The sequence below is a fragment of the Argentina silus genome (genome assembly GCF_951799395.1).
Source record: "Argentina silus genome assembly, chromosome: 8".
Classification (NCBI taxonomy): domain Eukaryota; kingdom Metazoa; phylum Chordata; class Actinopteri; order Argentiniformes; family Argentinidae; genus Argentina; species Argentina silus.
In genome coordinates, this window is record NC_139662.1 from 14,289,480 (window position 1) to 14,312,363 (window position 22,884).

A 22,884-nucleotide genomic window follows, 5' to 3' on the forward strand; every position below is an offset into this window, starting at 1 on the left:
AGTGATGTTTCTTCTCAAGGACAGGTCGGATATGTGCGCGATGACGTAATTTGACTCCCTTCCGGCGCCGCACCGGGGCTTTTTTCAGCCTGTCAGATGGTAGGTCCCGCCCTTAAAGTTCACACACACACACACACACACACACACACACACACACACACACACACACACACACACACACACACACACACACACACACACACACACACACACACACACACACACACACACACTTCATAAAAATGATACTGAATAAGCTAGTATGCACGTGCACCTCCATGAGCTTATTATGTACCCCAGACAGAGTCACTCACAGACAGTCAATCTTACACAGTGATGCATTGTATGGGACTTAATAATAAAAAATAATACAAATAATGCATCAAGTGCACTGTGAAATACTCGATAGGAACATTCCAGAGATTATGAAACCATTTTTTCCTACATATCCCAAACATTACAACGGATTGGTTTATTTCTATGGAAGTGGGTGGAGTAGAAAGACAGTAAATGACGCGCATTAAATACTTTCGCCAGCAGGTGGAGATACTGAGGCGACTTTAGTTTTGTTCCTTCCAAGCTGCGGTCACGCTGTCAGCAGTCACCGGCTCCCAAGCTCTGAAACTAGTCTTTAAACATGAAGATCTGGGCATCAGAACACATATTCAAGTGAGTTATTATTTAATTGACTAATAGTTAATGGAGTGTTCCACTTCAATATGTAATGGAAATTGTTAATTGAAGTTTGTCTGAAGTTTGACAGGAGGAAGGCAGGCGGCTAACGGTAGCTTGCTAGCTGAAGCGTTTTGACATTAGCTAGCAGATAGCATGCTTGCTAGCTAGCTAGTTCCCGTCCTGGTGGTAGTTAGCTGGCAGCTCCGTCAAACCCCATGAGTGTTAGATAACGGAGCTAAAGTTACTAGCCAAAATGTCCAACCTATTCCTTGTCCGTTCTTATATAATATATTTAATGGCGCCGAGCTTTTGTGCCTTGTACACACACGTCTGTCATCATTAAAATCCAACCTAGATTGCAGCCTATGAGAGATGATGCAAATGAATGTAGTTAGCTAGCTAGCCAGCCGGCTAATGGTAGGTAGCCAGTTACCTAAGTGACAAGCTTCTGCAATCACTTTCCAGTTGATCATCCTTCTAACCGTTAGAAAGTCACGCGATTCACGTGCTTGTCGTGTACTTTTGCCTGATCTTGGGAATTTATGTCACCCCGATGCCCTCCTGATGTACCGCGCGGGGTATTACGTAACAAGTTTCACATCACAGATTGTATCGTTCTGTACATGGTTGAATCATAAATCATATCGCAGTACTTGTCCACTAATTATAGCGAAATAGGGGTGGTGGCAAATACCCATGTACCACCTTATGTTATTTTTGCAGTGTCTGAGATGTATCAATAAAGGTTTAGCTACAAATATTCGCAACACTTTACACTGGGTGGCTACTGTACTACAGTGAGGACAATGGTGGTGTTGACAGTTGTGTGCATAACACTATCATGGTATTTAATCTATGCCTTTGTTTACATCATAAAATTGATTGAATGACAATTTATACAGATATGAATGTTCTGTACAAACTAAAAGGACAACATGTTCAAGGTCAAATGTTACCTTCACCTATTTAACAGTAATAAACTTCGACAAGAAATGATTTTTAGAGGAATGAGGAAATGCACTAAACCAAAACCCAGACACATTTGCTGTGTTTGTCAATGCAAAATGCACATTCCTTCCGCATTATGACGATTTTAATCCCAAAATGACCTGAATAGAAAAGCTTCTGTTCACCTAAAACAGTCTTTTTTTTAACAGTGGAAGGAGAAAAATAACCAGAAATAGAAACATATTCGGGACTTTCATATTATGAAGATAATGATATTAACCTCAGCCACGGCAAATACAAGGAAAATAAACTGTCACAGCAGTCCTCCATTTTCTTTTTATTTCATGATTCTCCACCCTTAAATCTCCAGCACCTGCCTCCAGTCACTCATTCTCACACTCGTTGCTTATGTTCTCTGTTTTTCCTTCTCTTTCCCAGCCACCCTTGGGAGACGGTGACCAAGGCGGCGATGCAGAAGTACCCCAACCCCATGAACCCCAGCGTGTACGGGGTAGATGTGCTGGACAGATGCGTGGACACACAGGGGAGGCTACACAGCAAAAGGCTACTCAGCACAGAGTGGGGACTGCCATCCATGGCAAAGACTGTAAGTCTATGGACAATACACAAGTGAAAGCCACACATACTATGCTTTACTTTGCAGCCTTTGTCTGGTTCAAAGTATCTTAGCTACAAACACTGGCTTTGATATTGTTTTTAATAAATGTCACTCAGTTTATTTACAAATGCAGTTGCCTATCTTTAGGATTGCTGTTGAATGATGCTCCTTTTAAAGGGATAGTTCACCCAAATTCTAAAATCACATATTTGTTTCTGTACCCTGAAAAGAGTCTATGGACAATGACAGACTTCAATCCACACGTTGGTTCTGTTTACTGGGCACTGTCAAGGAACCAAATATGTACTTTTGTAATCTATTCTTTTAAGTGAAAGCGGGTTAAACTCTGAGTAGTTATATTTAACTGCTCTCAGGGTAGTTGAATGATATTAAGTGGTTTGGCCCAAGGTCATGGCACATGTAGTTTATTGCTGACAGTCTATCTGCTAGATAAACATTTCTCAAACCTTGAAGCTTGTATAAGTAAAGCTGTGTGTTGGGTTTTGTCTGTGATAATAAAATGTTGTTTTTGTTGTCCTTTTAGATGTTTGGTGTAACAAGAACGTGCACGTACATCCAGGAACATTCTGTAGTGGACCCCAAAGAACAGACCTTCGAGCTCAAATCTACCAACGTGAGTTAATGTTAAACAGCCGTCACACTGCCACAAAGGGCAGTATTGCTTCCTCGCACTCTGAGCTCAGAGGTCTCCAACCTGCGTCCTCTGTGTTGCCGACACGCATGACCATCATTGAATTACCCGATTTGTTAACCAGCTACGCCACAGAAAAGCTAGCAATTAGATGGTGCGGGTCTGGGGGTATTTCAACTTGAGGAGTTGAGTTTACCATCTCAACTCTGTTACATTGACAACCCCTGCTGGTAGATACACTGTGGATGCTGTATACTGGTGTGTAAATCTGATATCGACACACATAGACACTGATGCAGTATACACTCTTCTCTTTTCAGATTTCCTTTACTAACATAGTATCTGTAGACGAGAAGCTGACGTACAGGCCGCACCCGCAGGATCCTGAAAAGTAAGTGATTGACCAATTTGTTCGATCTCTTTACAGTGAGATGGATGTGATGTGGCAAATTGTATAATGTCGTAACATCAATTTGATTAAGGTTATCCTCAGCATGTATATGAGAGATACAGTCGTGTTTCAGAGCTGTAATGTTTTTGTTTGTTTGTTTACCCTTCACTTTAGGACGGTGCTGACACAGGAGGCTATGATCACTGTAAAAGGAATTAGTTTAAGCAGTTACCTTGAGGGACTCATGGCCAACACCATCTCAAGCAATGCAAGCAAAGTATGTTCTCGTTCTCTCTCTCTCTCATTCACTCTCTCATTCGCTCTCCCACATCTCTAGCCTGGTTGAAATATTCAAGAATGCAAATATGTGAATTTGATGGTAATAAATGTCTCCCATCACATCACTTTGTGTAAAGTCGTTGTTGCTAACTTATCAATGCTACGATAATCACTCCCACCAAGATCCATAGTTGTTTTACAAGAATAGTGCTGTCATCTTTAACCCCATAGTGACCTCTGTGTTGTTAATGTGACCCTCAGGGACGGGAGGCGATGGAATGGGTCATCAGGAGGCTGAACACCGAGATCGAAGAGCTGGCAGCCACCGCACGTGGAACCATGCGCGTTCCCATGGCAGCCGCCGCCTCTGCAGACAAATGATGCCACCCACCATCTTGAATACGGGACCCTCAGACACTTTCCTCTCAAAGGGGACGTCACCTCTCAAAGGGGACACCACCTCATCCACCAGAACAGCCTGTTTTAACTTCCTGTTACCTGCGTCTTCGGCCCACCTTCATTGTGATGTCAGAAGGAACTCTCCCCTCCCGTCAGCTGACTTGTCTGCCTGTGTTGATTACAAGCAAGGATACACGATGCTGTCGGAACAGAGGGAAGACGCTGGCTGATTATTAATAATAAACAGGGTTGCACTGGAGGCTCATGGGATTTGTAGTCTTCTATTCTAATGTTTTAATTCACACCGTGCCTCAGCCATGCCATCAGGGTTCTATTTATTCTCCTCTTTTAGCTCTTCTCATAGTGTCAGTTTATTACAGTGAGCTGTCAATCAGGTTCACACTGTGTGTGTGTGTGGCTTCATCTATAAACATCTTAAAGATTGACTTTAACATCATTTAACAAGTAATTTAACATCGTTGCCTATGCAAGCGATATGTTAACTGTAAACAGCATACTTTTTTAAGGAAACAATTCAGTCATTGAGAAGGAAAAAATATTTTTGTTTGTTTGGGTCTGTGCTCTTATATTTGTGAAGCGGTGTAAAGGTGACTGTGTTATGTATTCAAGAATATGAACTTAAATGTCAAGGACTTTAACTTATTGTTATTGCACTTATTTTTACATATTTTACACTTATTCTGACAAAGTACCACCATTGTCTTGTTGAAAATGTAAGATGTTTATGTGAGCTTGGAAAGCATTGAACTGATGTCTCTGTGTTAACATTCACAACAGTGTGTTATTCCCACAACAATGGTGTTACATACTGTTAATGTTCACTGTCGACATATAAGAAAAGCTCCAGGACGGCTTCAGGATCACTCAACAGTTTCTATTTGTTTTGAACAGCAGAATATGCCAACTTGAATAACCCGTTGCAAAATAGCAACCAAGCAGGAATGAATGGAAATGAAGAAGCAAACTATTATGTTGCTAACATTTTGTGCCCATTTTTTTTCCTGAACATACCTCTAATGCATTCTGCGCCCTGTGTTTGATGGTGTCATTGAACAGTATTTGTATGTGTTTTAGAAGCTCTTCTCAGTGGTGTAAAGGTTTACCACAACCTTTCTCACTTTAACATTACACTTGATAGAGGTAGTACTATTTTAATTTCTCCATCCAGTCCAGTAAGGTGCTATTCAATTAACCACACCCTGTCCGTTCTACAGAACCCTGTTCACGTCAGAACACACCCCTGCTTTAATAGCTCAACTCTTTTCTGAAAGCTTGTTGTTCCTTTTGTCTCTTTGTGTCAGGGTGAAGCTAACATTGTGGGGTGAATCTGGAATGTCATCCACCCAGCTAATAGTTTCATTAATGAAGCCTAATGCAATGCGGAACATTTAAAAACAGTGGCGGTACATAATGCTCTACTATACTAAATCTGGAGTACACATTCCAAGAATGTGCAAGAGTGGAACCTGAAGGACTGACACTGAAATGATGTCGCAATAAAAAAGTTGTTATTGTTTCATGAACCTGCCTGTGTTCTTTTAGATGACCAACCAAGCAGATAACAGCTACGTTGACACAAACTAAAAGTTCAAGCTTGTGTATGGGTACAGTATGTTCTTCTTAGTTTCACCTTGGCATAGTTAAGAACTGGAATCACTGGGCTCCACTCTGTTCAGCTAGTTCTGTCTGACAGGATAATGAAAGTCGTGCACTTCAACTCCAGTGTTTCTCATGGACAGAAAACTCAGTTTTCAACAAAATGATGAATACAACTAATAGTAAAAACAAATATGTGACTGTTTAATGATATATTACATCCTCACAGCTTTGACATTCTCAGCTTGTTTTTGATTGACAGTATATTTGTTAGCAGTTTAGTGGTATCAAAAAGGTGCAATCAGTTATTTTTAGCAGTATTTAAGTGCAAATTGATGACAGAAGGCGCAGTTATTACATCTGATTCTTATGATAGTCATCTATCATAGATCGATGAGAAATCAGAAAACAAAGCTGAAAATGGAGTCTTGTTTGATGACCTTGGAGTAGTCAGGGTAACCCCCCTCCATACAGGCAGCAGCGTTCTATGCAGATGGAACGTGGGCGTCTGATGCAATGGCTATAAACCCCTGTAGAAGCAGTTAGTTAGTGAGTGTACACACACACACACACATACATACACACACCCACACACTTGTAGAAAGTATAACTTAAACCACAGACACATGTACATAGTCAGTTACACGTAGGCTATGTACTGTATATCAGTGGAGTCTGGTGGAGGTAGAAATCAGAGGAAGGGCTCATTGTAAAGCATGGAATGGAATCAGGAATGATATCAAACATGATACCATTCCTTATTCCATTCCATGCATTACAATAATCCCGTCCTCTCATTTCCACCTCCACCAGTCTCCCCTGATGTTTATGTACAGTAAACATGCACCAGATGACATTTCTATCAGTGTGTGAGACACAGACCTTCTCCACCTTCAGCACAGGGTTCACCAGCTGGATGTGATGCATGCTGGGTAAAGGAATGCCCTTTGCCAGTTTGTCTGAAACAACAGAACACGCTAGTGGTTCAGGGTAACACACTATAACAGTCATAAGACCAGTTATAAGGCTGGATATAGCCAATTATAGCATGTTGTAAGTCTACACTACATGTTTCAATGGCATGATACCTGGCCCAATGAGCTGTTTGACGAGGTATATTGATATTAAATATGAGTATGAGTTGTACTTTTTCAGCACTGTGCATAATTATTCGTTTCTTCTTACCATTCAGTTTAGAGACTAACACATTTATTCCCATCTTTGCAACAGTCTCCAGGGACGCAGTCTGCAAAAGCATGTGTGTAGTTATAGTCACCATTTCATATCATATGTCTTCCTCAATGATGTACTGGGTTGAGCAGTAAGTTTATGTCAGTATTACTGTATGTCAAATATAATATAGCGTCTTTTCGCCATCATACCGGAAATGTCCCCACTTCAGTTGCTGCCAGTGTCATGGAGAAACTAGAGAACGAAGAGCTGTGTTACTCCATGAACTTACAAGCAAAATTAATTCATTTCATATTGATATTTCATAATCATATAATCACGTGATTAGTTTGGCTTACTTGCTTAGCTTCATAGACGCCTTGATCTTCCCCTCTGACAGCATTATTTTCCCAGTGAAGCTTGAGTCCTGCAGGGAATGACACGATTTGAATTCATAAAAGATTTGTTCATGGCACAGAATACAGTCTGAGTGTGCAGTCTGTAGTACATAATCAAGTGTAAAGTCTCACACTCACATTTCACTCCGAAAGACAAAATGAACATTTTCCATAAAATACATTATCAACAAAGTTGTATGACACGAAAACAAAGCATTCAATCATTCATTCATGTATCCATTCATTCATGTATTAATTAATTAATTAATTAATTAATTAATTTGTTCATGTATTCATTCTTCCATTCGTTCATTCATTCATCCATTCATGTATTCATTGTATAGTCCACAGCCCAGGGGGACTCACAGTATTGAGTGTGAACAGCGGAGCCAGTGTGGCATTAGGAAAGATGGCGAAGGCCTTCACTGCACCCAGGAACTCCAGCATCACATTGTCAGGTATGAAGGAGAACATTGGAACATCCCTGGCATAAACGTTCAGCAGCATCAACATCTTGGGAAACAGCTTGGGAAGCTGAGAGGAAGGACATGGCAAAAATAGTCAGATTTATTAAAACTCTGAGGACAGTACCTTTCACCACTAGATGGCAGTAGATCCAAGTCTACATGGTTCTGAAACAGTAGAGTAAGTGGAAGTTGTCCTTAGAAGCTGATTTTGGGTCAGTTTTGTGTCCCACAGAAGTGATCTCTTACCTGAGGGATGAGAGTTCCAAATGAACTAGTGTTGAGATGGAATGGAGAGCTGGAGGGGATCTGAGATGAAGAAAGGAGATGTGGTCAAATACTGATCTGACCTCTTCAGCTTGCATTCTTAGACTGAACAGAGTAAGATGACTGAAGGCAGCCAGCCAGACAGACAGACGGACGGACGGACGGACGGACGGACAGACAGACAGACAGACAGACAGACAGACAGACAGACAGACAGACAGGCAGGCAGGCAGGCAGGCAGGCAGGCATGCAGACAGACAGACAGACACAGACAGGCAGGCAGACATTATGCCCACACACATACACACGCTCACCATGCTGTCGTTGATGCTGGCCTGCAGGAGTTTAGCGGAGAAGTAGACGTAGGAGGCAGAGTTGACCGTGAACTCAGACAGGCCCAGAGACAGCATGTACTGTCCCTGCTGGGGCAGCTCAAAGGGCTGGGCCTTGAATGGCGGGTCTGTGTGACTCTGGACACTGTAGAACTCACCCTGGAAACAGAATACACCAGGTGTGAGCAGGGCTATGGGTTTGAGTACAATGGGAGGGACGATTCTGCTGCTCCTTCGAAGCATATTACTGACACCCTCACACCAGGGGAGGCTGGTGGAGGTAGAAATTGGAGGATGGGCTCATTGTAACATACGTGTTTGATACCATTCCTCATTCCATTCCATGCATTAAAATGAGCCCGTCCTCCGATTTCTACCTTCACTGGCCTCACCTGCCTCGCACTTATGCTCGTATGTAAGACCAAGGTGAAAAACAAAAAACTGTTGTTGTTTAGTTGTATTCTTTCACACCGGGGGGTTACAGCTACCTTGAGATCCAGTCCCAGGCTTGAGCTGTCCATGCGGGGGGAGTTGGTGAGAGGAAGGTCCAGAACTAGAGCTGAATTCACCTGGAAGGAGACTATTGAACACCACAACACCCTGAATACCCAGTTGGAGCTGATAGTTCAACATTTTGGTACATTCAGGGGAGGCTGGTGGTGGTAGAAACCGGAGGGCGGGCTCATTGTAATATTGTTTGATACCATTCCTCATACCATTCCATGCGTTACAATAAGCCCGTCTTCTGATTTCTGCCTCCACCAGCCTCCCCTGATGTTCAACATTGAAATGTCAGTGTTCTTGCGGCTTACTGCTGCAATACCTTGCATCACAGCTAGGCGTCCCTCCAAGTCTGCAACATGATCCTCTATAGCTGGGCAGATCTACACAGTGGTCATTCACACAGTTGGTTAACTAAGCACAGCATCTGCTCATTTCCTGAGGTTTTCATTCATCAGGTACATGATAAATGTGTTGTCAAGAAATAATAGATGATAAACAGGGGAGGCTGGTGGAGGAAGAAATCGGAGGACGGGCTCATTGTAATGCACGGAATGGAATGAGGAGTGGTATGGTATCAAATACACTTGTTTGATACCATTCCTCATTCCATGCCATGCATTACAATGAGCCTGTCCTCCGATTTCTTCCTCCACCAGCCTCCCCTGTTTATCATCTATTATTTCTTGACATTTATCATGTACCTGATGAATGAAAACCTCAGGAAATGAGCAGATGCTGTGCTACATAAATAATGCTGTGATACATAAATGAACCATGACTCACTTTCTCCTCAATTGCACCTTTGATGTGATTCTGGTACCAGTTCACAAAGTGCTGGAAGATAAAACTGGTAATAAAGAGTCACCAGGTTATACCGATAGCTATGAAAATGTTCTTTCTCTCTCTCAATTCAACTCAATTCAACTCAATTCAACTCAATTCAATTCAAAGGGGCTTTATTGGCATAGGACACATACTGTATGTTTACATTGCCAAAGCACCCTCTCTCTCTCTCTCGCACGCACGCACACACACACGCATCAGGGGAGGCTGGTGAAGGTAGAAATCGGAGGACGGGCTCATTGTAATGCATGGAATGGCATGCATGGACATTGTATAACCTACCTGCCACCTCCATGGAAGTCCATCCTGGCATTACCAACGGTAGCGTCACAGCTGAGGCTGGTGACAGATGGACGGCCTTCAATGTCACTCCCCAGCTGCACCACGGACGTTATGTCTATGTTGAACAGTGCCAGGTCAAACGAACCACCATCATGTCTGTCAACAAGAGTAGAATAGAGCATAATAGAATAGTAGAGTAGAGTAGAGTACAGTAGAGTAGAGTACAGTAGAGTAGTATAGAGTAGAGTAGAGTAGGGTAGGGTAGGATAGAGTAGAGTAGGGTAGGGTAGGATAGTGTAGAGTAGGGTAGGGTAGGATAGAGTAGAGTAGAGTAGAGTAGGGTAGGGTAGGATAGAGTAGAGTAGAGTAGAGTAGGGTAGGATAGAGTAGAGTAGGGTAGAGTAGGGTAGAGTAGAGTAGAGTAGGGTAGAGTAGAGTAGGGTAGAGTAGAGTAGGGTAGAGTAGAGTAGGGTAGAGTAGAGCAGGGTAGAGTAGAGTAGGGTAGAGTAGAGTAGAGTAGAGTAGGGTAGGGTAGAGTAGGGTAGAGTAGTATAAAATAGAATAGAACAGAATAGAATAGAATAAAGGTGCATATGAGCTTGTGAGGTAAGGTGAAGTAAACTCTCTTAGGTTGACTTTGTGTGATCTACGACTCTCTCAGTTCCTCTCTCAGAGTCACTCACATGATGCCAAAGTGTGTGTTCCACCTCCCCTGCACAGCGATGCTGAGACCATTGACCACCGTCTTCAGTGATGTGTCCTGATAGAAGTCCACCGAGGGTTCTGGGAAGTCACAGCGGGTCACTGTGATCCTGCAGAGAATACACAGTTAGACTGAGATTAGATATACAGTTAGACTGAGATTAGATACACAGTTAGACTGAGATTAGACACACAGTTAGACTGAGATTAGACACACAGTTAGACTGAGATTAGATATACAGTTAGACTGAGATTAGGATGACATTAGGATACATGTAGATACATGCTTTGATTGTTTATAATCTGGAATTACAAGGACCTTCTTGGAATGTCGGTGAATTGAATATACTGTGACAGATTATGACAGATTATTTGGGGCAAACCTCTTATTGGTATATGACAGGGGTTCCCAAACATTTGTGTCTCGGGACCCGAAATTGACATCAATAATTTCCTGTGACCCCAACAACTTGCCAATACATAATAATGATGTTCAAGTGTATTATAATCGTCTAAAATGTTGGATTCAAATCCCAAAACACTGCAATATTGGCTTCAGGTGCAATGCACATATGTTTTTTGTCTTCATATGAAATAAAATGTTTGTGTCTTATTTATCAAATCATAGAGGTTCATTTGTTTTTCTCAGGGGACCCAATTTGAAATCAGAGGACCCTACATGGGGAGTCCCGACCCCAAATTTGGCATCTGCTGGTACATGGTGTTAAACAAATAGCTGTGATAAGATCATGATATGAGCATAAGGTTGAAGTTCAGTTAGTCTGAGGTGATAGCAGTAGTGGTTTTAGGTTATGCTACAACATCGGTTACCTGCTGAGTACGTAGTCCACAGTCCCCAGCGCCCCGAGGCGAACTCCACCCTTCACATCCGGGATAGACGCATTCCCTATAATGTCCGCCACCCAGCCTGCCCCCACATGTGTCCCTGGTGGTAGACACACACAACAAGTAGTCAGCTTTCTCTGCTTTAGTCGTGTTTTTCACAGTTATCGAGGATTCTGCGTTTCGTTTACCATATTCAAGTTCTTTCTATGCTCTATCACTCTATCGACTGTATAAGGTTGTCTGAATGTTTCAAAGGCCATTATATACAGTAACGCAGGGTGCTACAAGTTAAGAGATCCTGGTATTTCATACTCTGTAATTGAGGAAACCACATGTTCGTACCATATTTCAGTCCTTTCTCTGTCAGTTGGAGCCTTATTGCAGGGTATTCTCCATGTGCGTGACTGGCCAGGGTCAGCAGCAGTAGCATCAGGAGAGGCAACATTGTGCAGGACCACCTATGAGAAAATACACAACATAGTACTCTTCAAATATTACTGATATCAAAGTATATCATACAATGCATCTAGCCATTTCCGTAATGCCAACTAAATTACATGAACTTTGGGTCTTTAATCCTGAGTTAAGTTTATTAAGTTAAGTTAATTGTTGCTGAAGAGAACACATACTGTACAGTACTGTATTGATTTTAGACAATTAACAAATACAAGTGAAATGAAATGAAGAACTTACCTCGGCTATCTCTCTAGATTGTAGTTGAGTTGGGGCTCCCACTGCGACAAAACCTCTTCTTCTTAAGAGATTTACAGATAGATATAGATACTGTACTGCTAGGCTTCCTCATCCATTTATTGAGAAGTGAAACTCATTCAAATACACACACAGACACGTCACATCTGGCCTGACATAGTGGTGACATTGACTCATTAGCTACACAAACAGCAAGAAAAAAACAGGAAACCATGATTTTGTTTACTGTCATTAACTTTTGTTTTTTTTGCTTTATATCTTGTGGAGGGAAGGTATAGACACTATCCCTGCTTGCAATGTTTCAGTCACATAGACCTTTATCATGTTTATGTTGTGACACTTCTTTTTAGCAGCTGCGTCAGATTGAATGTCATGATACGGCTTAATGGAAATGTACCATGAAATAAGCGCGTGATTCTTGACACTTTCTACATTACAGTGTACCATATTGTCAGGATAAGCCTCCAAGCAAAACAATTTGCAGGCCTAAAATAACAATTTGCAGGCCTTCTCTTCATTGTCTTGTTCCTCCATCTTGGTGTGTGGGATCTAGCACATGGGTGAAATGTGGGTCTATACTGCAGAAGGGGAGGTAGAGATCAGAGGATAGGCTCATTGTAATACATGTTTGCTACCATTCCTACTATTCCATTCCATGCATTACAATGAGCCCGATTTCTACCTCCACCAGCCTCCACTGGTCTACACTGCAGATACAGTGGTATACATGTTCCCATAAGGGCTGAACTGAAAGCTAGGCCTACTGCTTCAAAGAAGAAAAAGTGGCCAGTAGAAAACGTGATAATGATTTGTAAAAGTGACAGTCAAAGGTTTTGTTTATTCTGCTATTCAAAAATGATCTGCATTTTTACGTTGGTCTAAATATATTTTGTAGTAAGAATGATGTTGAAATCAGCTGTGGAGTCAATCATCATGGGATATTGTGATTTCAACATCTTTCTTTTCTGATTCACTGAGGTCACTATGAGTACAGTAGGAAACAGTAGGAAAGATGATGGGTGTTTGCTGCTTCAATAGTTTGTTTACTCAAAATATGTTAAAGACTCCTTGGAGGTCCATTGAGGACACTTGCAGTCTGTGAACATCCTCATTCTGAGAAGTAATGCTTTTAATATCCCACCTAGCCTGAAAAAGGTGGAAGTGAAAGTGTCTATGGTACTTTCACTTGGTCACACTGCAGTTTCATGTCAAAGTGTATTATAAAGAAAATTCGTTAGTTTCTCATAACAGCGTATCAATTATAACAACAGGTTATAATAAAGTTAACCGTTTTACTGTGCCTGTTAATTTCATAGGCCATTTTACAGTAGCCTAATCTTCAGCCTACTGCGCACGTGCAGGCGAGTGGGTTTATGGCTATGATATGACTCATTTGCATCACGCGATGACGTGCAAATCTCATCTCATCTTTTTGAGAAAATAAGGCAAGTAAAACATGGAAACTCTCAGTACGTGACCGCCTGTACTTCTTAGGCGTACCTCACCCACCACACGTTGTCCCTTGTCTTTTAACTTTATCGACTTTCCATTTTTGTTGTGAAACCTCCAAAACAACAGCTGAATAAACTAATTAATCCAGAAAGAAACGTTTTTATTCACAAAATCGATTATTTTCCCCACATGTTCGTGCACACCATCCAACCAACAATAATAGGTCTATCTTTGGACATTGAGACATATAAACACAACGCATAAAATATTCGATTTATTTATCTATCAATTCAACACACTCGGTTCTTACACATCATGATTAATTCCATGAAAGCACAATTAACATGTTCAACAGGTATAGACTATATTAGACGGACGGTTTTCATTAACACATTTAGGAGCCACTTGCTTGCACTTATAATTCACTTCATCCATAACCATAGAACTTGAAACACCGAAAACCAAATGTGTCGACGAGGAGTACAGTTGAAAACGAAGCAAAGTGTTCTGATTAAACAACTAAATAATAATACGTCCATTATTTTTTAAATCCTGTAGCACCATTCCAAAAGTGCCTCGAGCGTGTTTTCACTGGTCCACGTTGACGTGTCAGGATATGATATGATTTATGTAGCAGCTCGAAAACGACAATAGAACGTTAACCTAAACGTTAAATCTTCATAAAAAATGTCCTGCCACTCCTCAAAATCAACACACACATACACTTATTGTAGGCCCAGACTGGACGCCATTTTCCTCAGCACGTCTGGGATAACCTTGCGTAATCAGACCAGAAAACTCATTGATGATTCCTCCAAGGCCATTTTAGGCCTATTTCTCTCATCTCTAATCAACAAACATGTTGTAATGCATTAATGATGAGAACTGTACATTATATAGTAAAGTCTATTATTGCACATTATCACGAAAGGCATAATAACAAAGAAATACAATTACACACTTTCCCTCTTGAGTTGTTGATCATTTTGATTGCGTCATTGCGCGACAATGTGAGAGGCGTTTAATTAGGATGATCAGCAATTAAAGTAATGGGGGATATTTAAAGTTATTAATCATGGAGGTTGTATTTGAACGCCTCTATGAGCCCTTCAATTGAGTGAATGAACCCAGAGACACTGCAAATGCCCCCTATGACGAATATGGCAACGTCAAAGAACACATGGTGCCATAAGAGTTTCCTCCATTGCAGCTTCAAGTGGAAGAGGCTCGGGAGAAGAAAGCACAGACCGGCGCCGGTGAGGCTCCCAGTGAGGCCCATGAGGAGGGCGAAGTGCGGTACGAAGATGGCCATGAGCAACGTGAACACCACCAGGCCGCAGCGGAGGCCCAGGCCCCACGACTTCAACCGTCCACCGGGGCCGTAACAGCTGGGTAAAACAGCGCGTTCTCCAAACAGCGAGCTCTCCAGAACCTCCACAGCGGCGAAGAAGGGCAGCGGGTAGGAGAGCAAGGCCTTGGCGACAAGGAACAGGTTAACCACCGCTCGGATGGTGCCCGGAAGGTTATCCGTGATGACCTCTTTGGTGGCGTCCGCCCACGTCAGGTAGGCCACCAGGGCGAAGAGGCCCTTGAGGACGCAGGCGGAAATGTGGGTCCAGTCCATCATGCAGTGAAACTCGCTGGGCCTAGACATGTTTCCCTCCAGGGAGGGCAGGAAGATCTGAGAGGTGTAGCTGAACACGATGATACCAATGGAGATGGGGAACTTCTTGACGTCGATGTAGAACTTGACCTTGTCCCAAGCCCAGTCTCGTGCTCTGGACAGGCAGTAGGCTATCACGAGGAAGTTGATGATGAAGTGAGCTATCGTGCAGAGCAAGCTGAACTTTGACACGGACTTGAGGTTCTTGAGGAACGCGCACGGCAGGAGCGCGATCGTGGCGACGACGGACCACGCTTTCTGTGACACTGGTAGGCCAGGGAAACTGTTGTACATCAGGTTGCCACTGACCACCACGTAGAGGATACACGTCATCACCAACTCAATGATCTGAGCCACATTAACGATATGTCCGCCGAGGGCCGGGAACCGCGGCATGCAGCATGCGTTGGCGATGTCCACGTAGGAGTCCCTCACACGCACCAGCACTCCATCCTCGTTCTCCTCGTACAGACACGAGATGAGGATCTTTCCGGTGTAACAGCACACCACGGCGGCGAAAATGATGAGGAAGAGTCCGAGGTATCCACCGTGCAGGATGGCGTATGGTAACCCAAGGACGAACATCCCCTGCGGACACACGGGCACAGTGGATTGGTCACGGACATGGTCTTATTGGGTCTTATTGAAGTGACAGCCCCCCATTCCCCTCAGCCATGCAATGAATGAATCACATTCAATGTTGCATAACATAAACGTATAATTAAACCCTTTTTTCTTAACCATATATGCATAAAACATATGGATGGTTTTATTTTTGTTGATATACGCCTGTTGTGTTCGTTTTTAAATCGTACCCTATGTCTTTAGAAAATAATGGTTTTCATTTTAAGACATAGAAAATCGAAGATATTTCGACAGCAAACGCACATTTATTTTGAAGCCTATTCTATACACTATTCAATTAGATCATGATGATAAGAGTAATGATGTCATGGTGCCTGCGGCAAATCAAACCATTTTAGCCATGATCCCAGAATGAAAGGGGTGCTGTTTTTACTGATAAGAAATTCTCGAATAAATCCATCCGTATTTTCCACCCGCTTCTGTATAACACATCCGCATCAAATTAAGGCTATAGGCCTATATTACATTTACATTTACATTCCTCCATTGCATTTAGCATATTACCAGGCCAATGTTTTAATTCAGTGGTATAGGCCTCGGAGTTTTGTTTATACATTATGAAATATGAAATGAAGAAATATAGGCTATAGCTAAAATCTTTTACATGTAATTTTGTCTTTTTGTTGTTTTGTCGTTTCTCAAGGTGACTAAGGCGTCCTTCTTGGTAAGGCCCTGAGGCTATATGTTGTGCTCGTGAACATGTATCACATTACAAATAAGGCTACATGTTGAGCACACAGGCATAAAGACAATGTGTCACACGTTTTTATTTTATTCAGATTGTATACCTGAATTGCATTGGTGACGTTCCAGCCCGCATCCCAAGTCGTGATTTTGGGCTTATCTTCCGAGGCCAGCTCGCTACACGCTCCAGCGTTTTTAAAGGAGGAGGACGCGGGGCCGGTGCCATCTCTCTGGTAGTGACTATCCCCCTCCATCATCCCATCTCCGTCCATCTCTCTTCCGTCCTCGTCTCCTGGTAGGGTCTCCATCTGCATCCCCTGCCTGTAGTCATAATCCAAGTCATCGCAGTCGGCGAAGCCCAGTCCCTCGTCGTCCGTGGCGGCCTGGAAGCCCAGCCGGGCGAACACCCCGCTGACCTTGGCTTGGGATTTATTGGACACCGTGTGGGCCGCATTGGTCAGCTTGTTGCCGATCTTGTGTCGGATTAAGTGAGCCATTATTGTGAAATAGATGTTGAGATTTAGCCTAAATGTGAATCAGATCAATGTGTCAAATGAAAAGTGTGAAATACATGCAGAGGGGTGATTATTTTGACTGCTGCTGTTGTGAGAGAAAGAAAATCATGCCTGTTGCCTCGACGTTTTGATGTTGCCCTCAACGGCTGTCCAACCGTTATATCCAAAACCGTTATAAACCCGTCAGTTGGTTTTGATGATCCATGTCACTCTCAAATCCCTCCTTGCGCTCACTTGGCAACAGAAGAAACGTCACAAAACAAAATACTCCCCAAAACAGAATTAAGTCAGATTTTGTCTCTTTAACCGCCAAATCGAAGTTTACCGTTTCCGACCTCTCCATCCAGTTGTCTTGTTGGTCCTATGCAGCACTCAGCTGTGCCACAGCGGTGACAGTCGCAAACCGCGAGCGGTGGAATCTGTGTGTCAGAGGGGGGCGAGGCACGTGTCCGCGGAGACTGCCAATGCAATGATTTGCTCAGCATGCACAGTACCCCTCACGGTTCTCAAGCGGTGGCATGAGAGAGAGAGAGAGAGAGATAGTTAAAGAGGGGCGAGGAAGGGAGAGAGCGAGGGGGGGGGGGGGGAGATAGAGGGAGAGAGAGAGATTTAGAGAGAGAGAGCGCGCGAGCGAGCGCGATGACACAAGCATGACCCCCCTCCCTGGCTCAAATTCTCTCCAGTATGATCAAGGACAAAATGGTAAAATGCACAGCTTTGACATCATGCAAGGAGAAAACAGTGCAATATTTCGTTAAGCGAGAATATGCACATGGTGTGCAAAATATGCCTTCATTTGACCAAACTCATTGTGTTGCATGTATTTGATTAAAATTACATAATGACATTTTGTGTTTCATATATCTTATTGGAAGCGAAAATATCGAATGCAAGACGAATGCAATGTTTTGTTGAATTTGCCGAAAAGATATATGGGCTTACACTACAATATTTAAGGAGAGAAATTGGGTGTCGCTAATTAAATCAATTAATGTTAATGTTTGTAAAAGATTCGTTTCAAAACCAATCAGACATTTGTGAGATGATGCTGATTTAGATTGCGCAGAATTGCATTTGAATTATCTCGTGAGCGTCATTACCAAGTAATTTTGATACAAATCCCTTTCTGCCTATGTAAAATCAAGCTGTAAAAATGAAGCTGATATTCATGGCCTAATTATTGGAGGTTTTGCACTCAATTATTTCCCTGAAACATTTTCGTTACATGAAAATTACTATATTTATTACTATATATCAAACGCCTGTCCTTTCGATTAGGTGCATTAACACCTATTCCTGTAGGCCTATCTGAAAAATTCTTTGAGATGTGATTTAAACTCTCCCTTTTATATATTAAATAGGGGTTCGGAGCAAAGGGACTTGATAAAATTCGCAGAAAGATAACTTGTAAAATGTCCATATAACTGATCATAGACATAATGTCAAAATGCATAAAATACGTCCCTGTAAATAACCTAATTTCTATGATTACAAATTAGAAATTATTACAAATTACTCTAGGCCGCTTCACCTGTAAGACAATATTTATATGTTTGTTCACTCATCTGCGATGAGCATCCTTTACATTCCGTGCTCATTCTGATGCCTAATTACAGATTACATGACCCGTGTTAATCTAGCTGGAGAAATTCTCCCTTCATTTCATATCGCCAGAGCCTTGGCCAGCGCCATGTGTAGCCCGGGCCTACCAGAGTCATCGTCGTGTTGCTAATATAGCCCACATTTTGTATAACCTTTACATGAGAGGCATACGATAACACACCCAAGTGTGATGCCTCTAACTAATCTCAAAGAAGACGAAGCACCTCATCTCTTTCCCCCCGTAATCGTTTCCGACATACCGCGACACATTACTGTAAGCACAACGGTCATCAGGTTGTGTAGCCCGCATGCCTGAGCATTTATTCTGGCACGGAGTTGAAGACCAGGACTTCAAACAGCGTTTTTCGTCATGATTTTAGCATTTAATTCTGTTGAATATGAATTGAATATGAGGCCTATTTTAAGGAAAGACAAAACTGACATATTGTGTTGCTCATAATTGTAGCCTATAAATGCAGAATATCGAGATATTAATTTAGGAATAGTGTATGTTGAGCTGTGAAGACAAAAAGAGATAAAAACGTGAAAGACGACAAGAGGTCTAAATTTAGCATCAACCCAGAGGACAGAGAAAGTTCCGCATATTTTCATGCTTGGCTTAGGCTGCTTTGCCAGCTGCCATTTGTGTTCAGGCATGCACAGTGTGTGTGTGTGTGTGTGTGTGTGTATGCACGCGCATGCATGCTTGTGAGTGAGGCACCCATGTCTTTATGTGGGCGTTTGCACGTGTGTGTGTGTGTGTGTGTGTGTGTGTGTGTGTGTGTGTGTGTGTGTGTGTGTTGGAGGACGGTGAGGAAAGAATATTCCCGGGAGAGTCCTTGGGGCATCTCAGTGACTAAGACTCCCTCCCCCATCATGTGCAAAACCCAGGGCTAATGCTGGGACAGAGGATAGGCTGCAAATGTCACACACACACACACACACACACACACACACACACTGGCATCCCCTCCAACTGAATTCATATCTAGCAACTGCACCTTAGTAATGGAAAACATTTTTTTTTAGCTCGAAAAAAAATATGAATAAATATCCAGTGAAATGTGAAAACCTATCATTATCATGAGGAGAAATAAAAACACACAAAACATTTCTCTTTTTTATTTGCACGTGTATTTTACATAACAAAAAAAAAAGGATCTTCAGACACATTTTTTCTTCTTCTCTGAGATGGCATTAAATCGGTTGCTGTGGCGACCAATTTAGCTTTGGGTGAAGCTACAATGGCGAGGATTAATTCAGTAAAGATGAGAGAGGAGGCATGTCTGTGAGGAGGCGAGGAAGATACGGAGGGGCTTAGAACCTGCCAACCAGCCTTCCTGCGCCGGCTGGGGGGGCAATAATCTGAGATAGTTGCCATGGCCACAATAATTGGGCAGGAAGCCTGAGAGGAGCACAGGTTGTCTATTCTGAAAACCTGACTGGATGAGAAGTGAGACCACTTGAGCCAATCAAGAGCCTTCGCCCACAATGGGACGGGATCGGAGACTTGGATCAAAAGCAGTAGACACACAGTACTACCCTGGTTTAGGATTTTAGTACCGTAGGGATGGCAACGTAGGCGGGGTCCTTCTGCTAAATGGCTCACAAGGATATGTGATTCATAGGATTAAATAAACACACACAGACAGAAACACATAGAGAGAGAGAGAAAGAGAGAGAGAGAGAGAGAGAGAGAGAGATTTGATAATATTATCCAGCCCATTGCACTGTATGAATGTGAGGTAAGGGGTCTATTCAGTCACCATAGCTCAACCACATTTACACTAAATAGGGCAAGCCTCCAACAGAGACTCTGCATGCAGAATTCTGTAGAAATAATCGAAACATCAAGAAAAACACCAACAGATGCATGATGCGCAGAATTAGTAGACATACTATTTAGACATGATAATATACATCCAAAAAATAGCGCTGAATTTGTTGATGCATCTGAAATCTAGTCCTGAAGACACACTTTATCACAAAGCTCTTATGATCCAAGAACTGAACTCTGAGAAGAGTCCCCTAAGTCAGTAGGTGCTCAGACTAACTAACACTGTACCACCGAACCAGGTGAGGCTGCTGGAGGTAGAAATCGAAGGACGGGTTCATTGTAATGCATGGAATGGAATGAGGAATGGTGTTTGACCAATGACATTTCATATGGCTACAGAGCTCTAACGTGTGACTAGCCTGTTTGTAAAGTTAGCGCCCAGAGCCAAATTTTTTGCGACTTAGTCAAACAACCTTTAGACACATTTTTATTGAGAATTGCTCCTAGCTATATCTGGCTTTACTTTCCCAAATAGCTCAGTGAATGACAAACTAATGACTAAACTGGCTGGGGCTTTAATTACGGGAATATCTCTATACTGTCAGAGATATCAACCAACCCTTACCAACTTTTCCAACTATCTTTCAAATACTTTTGCCATTTTATTACCTCTGTAATGTAGCATTAAATTCAGTCGAGCTGTATTTTGGCATTCCAATTAGATACGTATATCCTTTTCTCTTGATAATGAAATGTGTGATGAGACCAGTGATAATCAGTGATAATCTTGATACTGAAATGTGAAGTGGGAGACCAGTGTACAGAGGACAATAAGGTTGATAGGATGAATGCCTGCAACATTGGTGAAAATTAACCAAGTATTCTTTGTGCCACGGTTGCAAAGAGATAAAATAAGACTTTAAAAAGCTTGTTTAAAGGCTCAGTGACCACAGCCTAGCCATTGAAAAACGAAGGCATAAGAAATCATGGCTACCTAAAGAACTAAGAATATGTAGACACTGTCGACAGCTGAGGTCCAGGCAGAGATGCACTGTCTCCTAAACTGTGAGAAAGTCAAAAAGACCAGAGACCAAAACTTTGTGAAATTCAACTAAATAATATAGCATTTTACAGATTTGGAAGATGATCATAAATGAAGAATAATGGTAGAAGAGGACAAACATCAAATCTTGCTGCCATATATGTGTCATCATGTCATAGCCTGAGGGAAAGTGAGTGACCATAAGATAAATAACACACACACACACACACACACACACATACACACACACACACACACACACATTTTCTTTCCATCATTATGTCTTGTATTGCAAATGTTTTGTCTTTGGCAATACAAATTACAATAAAACTCAAATAAAATTATTAAAATACAAATGAAATTCCCAAATTTCATGCCAATGAAGCAACATTGAATTTAATTGAATTCTGAAGAGAGAGAGAGAGAGAGAGAGAGAGAGAGAGAGGGAGAGACAGAGACAGAAATTTGAATTCTTCACTTGAATCCACTAGGAAACATGAACACACGCACACACGTATACACACATACACACACACAAACACACACACACACACACACACACACACACACACACACACACAGACACACACACACACACACACACACACACACACACACATACACGCAGACACTACACACCCAGGGAGGGACGCATGCAAAGTGACAGGTGCACAAACAGATTAATCATTCTATGGCCCAAAAAGATGTGTTATGCTTACAGGGCTGGAGACTGAAGAGAGCTGTAGTGACAGTCCCTGTGTGTGAGGGGGTGGAGGGAGGGAGGGGAAGGAGGGAAGGGGGGATGAAGAGATGGGAAGGGGGCGTGAATGGGTTCCAGGGCGTTTAGTTTGATGTGTGTTGACGGTGGTGCTGATATCAGAGGCAGTCAGAATCTTCATACAAGCCCCATCCATACAGCCTATTACGTAAACCGTGTTCCCTTTCCCTTCCCTCTCTCTCTCGTTCATTTATGTCACAGAGTTGGATGCCGTCTTTTTTCCCGTTTACTAGTCCTACTGTACTGTACATGCAGAGAGATTCAACCGGACATCTCACCATTTAATTTCATGATCTGAGATGGAGAGAAAAATGGGCTGAGTTCCATTCCGGATAGTTGTCCCCTCCAATCTGCCATTGTTCACTCCCCTTCACAGATCTGATAAAACACGGTAGCTGGATAGGTGTTGGCAACATAATCTTTCTCACTGTGCAGCTCACCCCTATCCAGTCATCCCAGCCTATCAGATCTGTGAAGCAGAGTGAACAAGGGTAGATTGGAGGGAACAAGTTCCCGGAATGGAATCCAGCCCTGTACTGTAAAAGGGAAGATGAGCCGTATAGACCATCATAACATGGTTTCAAAATTAGAATGATAGTTATGGCATAAGTAGTGACAAACATAATA

At 42.4% G+C, this 22,884-nt stretch overlaps 3 protein-coding genes across 3 annotated transcripts; 1 reads left to right on the plus strand and 2 right to left on the minus strand.

Annotated features, from left to right (window-relative positions):
* Positions 1-575: 575 nt before the first annotated feature.
* LOC310809010 (PRELI domain containing protein 3B-like) lies at positions 576-5,507 on the plus strand. The gene is made up of 6 exons (XM_083676125.1): positions 576-669; positions 2,062-2,230; positions 2,787-2,876; positions 3,215-3,285; positions 3,460-3,562; positions 3,826-5,507. The coding sequence occupies exons 1-6, from the start codon at positions 638-640 to the stop codon at positions 3,943-3,945; spliced, it is 585 nt and encodes a 194-aa protein (XP_083532251.1). The 5' UTR covers positions 576-637; the 3' UTR covers positions 3,946-5,507.
* A 275-nt stretch (positions 5,508-5,782) lies between these two features.
* On the minus strand, positions 5,783-12,189 carry bpifcl (BPI fold containing family C, like). Its single transcript, XM_083675084.1, has 16 exons — positions 12,082-12,189; positions 11,731-11,846; positions 11,374-11,488; positions 10,524-10,652; positions 9,841-9,996; positions 9,499-9,562; positions 9,035-9,095; positions 8,700-8,791; positions 8,194-8,370; positions 7,862-7,921; positions 7,515-7,682; positions 7,110-7,177; positions 6,963-7,005; positions 6,766-6,826; positions 6,463-6,539; positions 5,783-6,110 (listed from the first exon to the last, which is right to left on the minus strand). Exons 2-16 carry the CDS (start codon positions 11,831-11,833, stop codon positions 6,066-6,068), a joined length of 1,419 nt encoding a protein of 472 aa, XP_083531210.1. The 5' UTR covers positions 11,834-11,846; positions 12,082-12,189; the 3' UTR covers positions 5,783-6,065.
* A 2,431-nt stretch (positions 12,190-14,620) lies between these two features.
* Positions 14,621-17,040, minus strand: LOC310808519 (vesicular inhibitory amino acid transporter-like; the record flags this gene model as incomplete). The annotated part of the gene is made up of 2 exons (XM_083675462.1): positions 14,621-15,802; positions 16,648-17,040. The coding sequence occupies 2 exons, from the start codon at positions 17,038-17,040 to the stop codon at positions 14,621-14,623; spliced, it is 1,575 nt and encodes a 524-aa protein (XP_083531588.1).
* Positions 17,041-22,884: the final 5,844 nt, after the last annotated feature.

Coding starts and splice junctions, on each gene's coding strand:
- bpifcl (XM_083675084.1), bottom strand. CDS start 11,833: ATGTTGCCTCTCCTGATGCTACTGCTGCTGACCCTGGCCAGTCACGCA. Junction 11,489..11,730: donor AGAGAAAGGACTGAAATATG/GTACGAACATGT, acceptor GTCTACCACCAG/GGACACATGTGGGGGCAGGC. Junction 6,540..6,765: donor GTTAGTCTCTAAACTGAATG/GTAAGAAGAAAC, acceptor CTGTTGTTTCAG/ACAAACTGGCAAAGGGCATT.
- LOC310809010 (XM_083676125.1), top strand. CDS start 638: ATGAAGATCTGGGCATCAGAACACATATTCAA. Junction 670..2,061: donor GCATCAGAACACATATTCAA/GTGAGTTATTAT, acceptor TCTCTTTCCCAG/CCACCCTTGGGAGACGGTGA. Junction 2,877..3,214: donor TCGAGCTCAAATCTACCAAC/GTGAGTTAATGT, acceptor TTCTCTTTTCAG/ATTTCCTTTACTAACATAGT.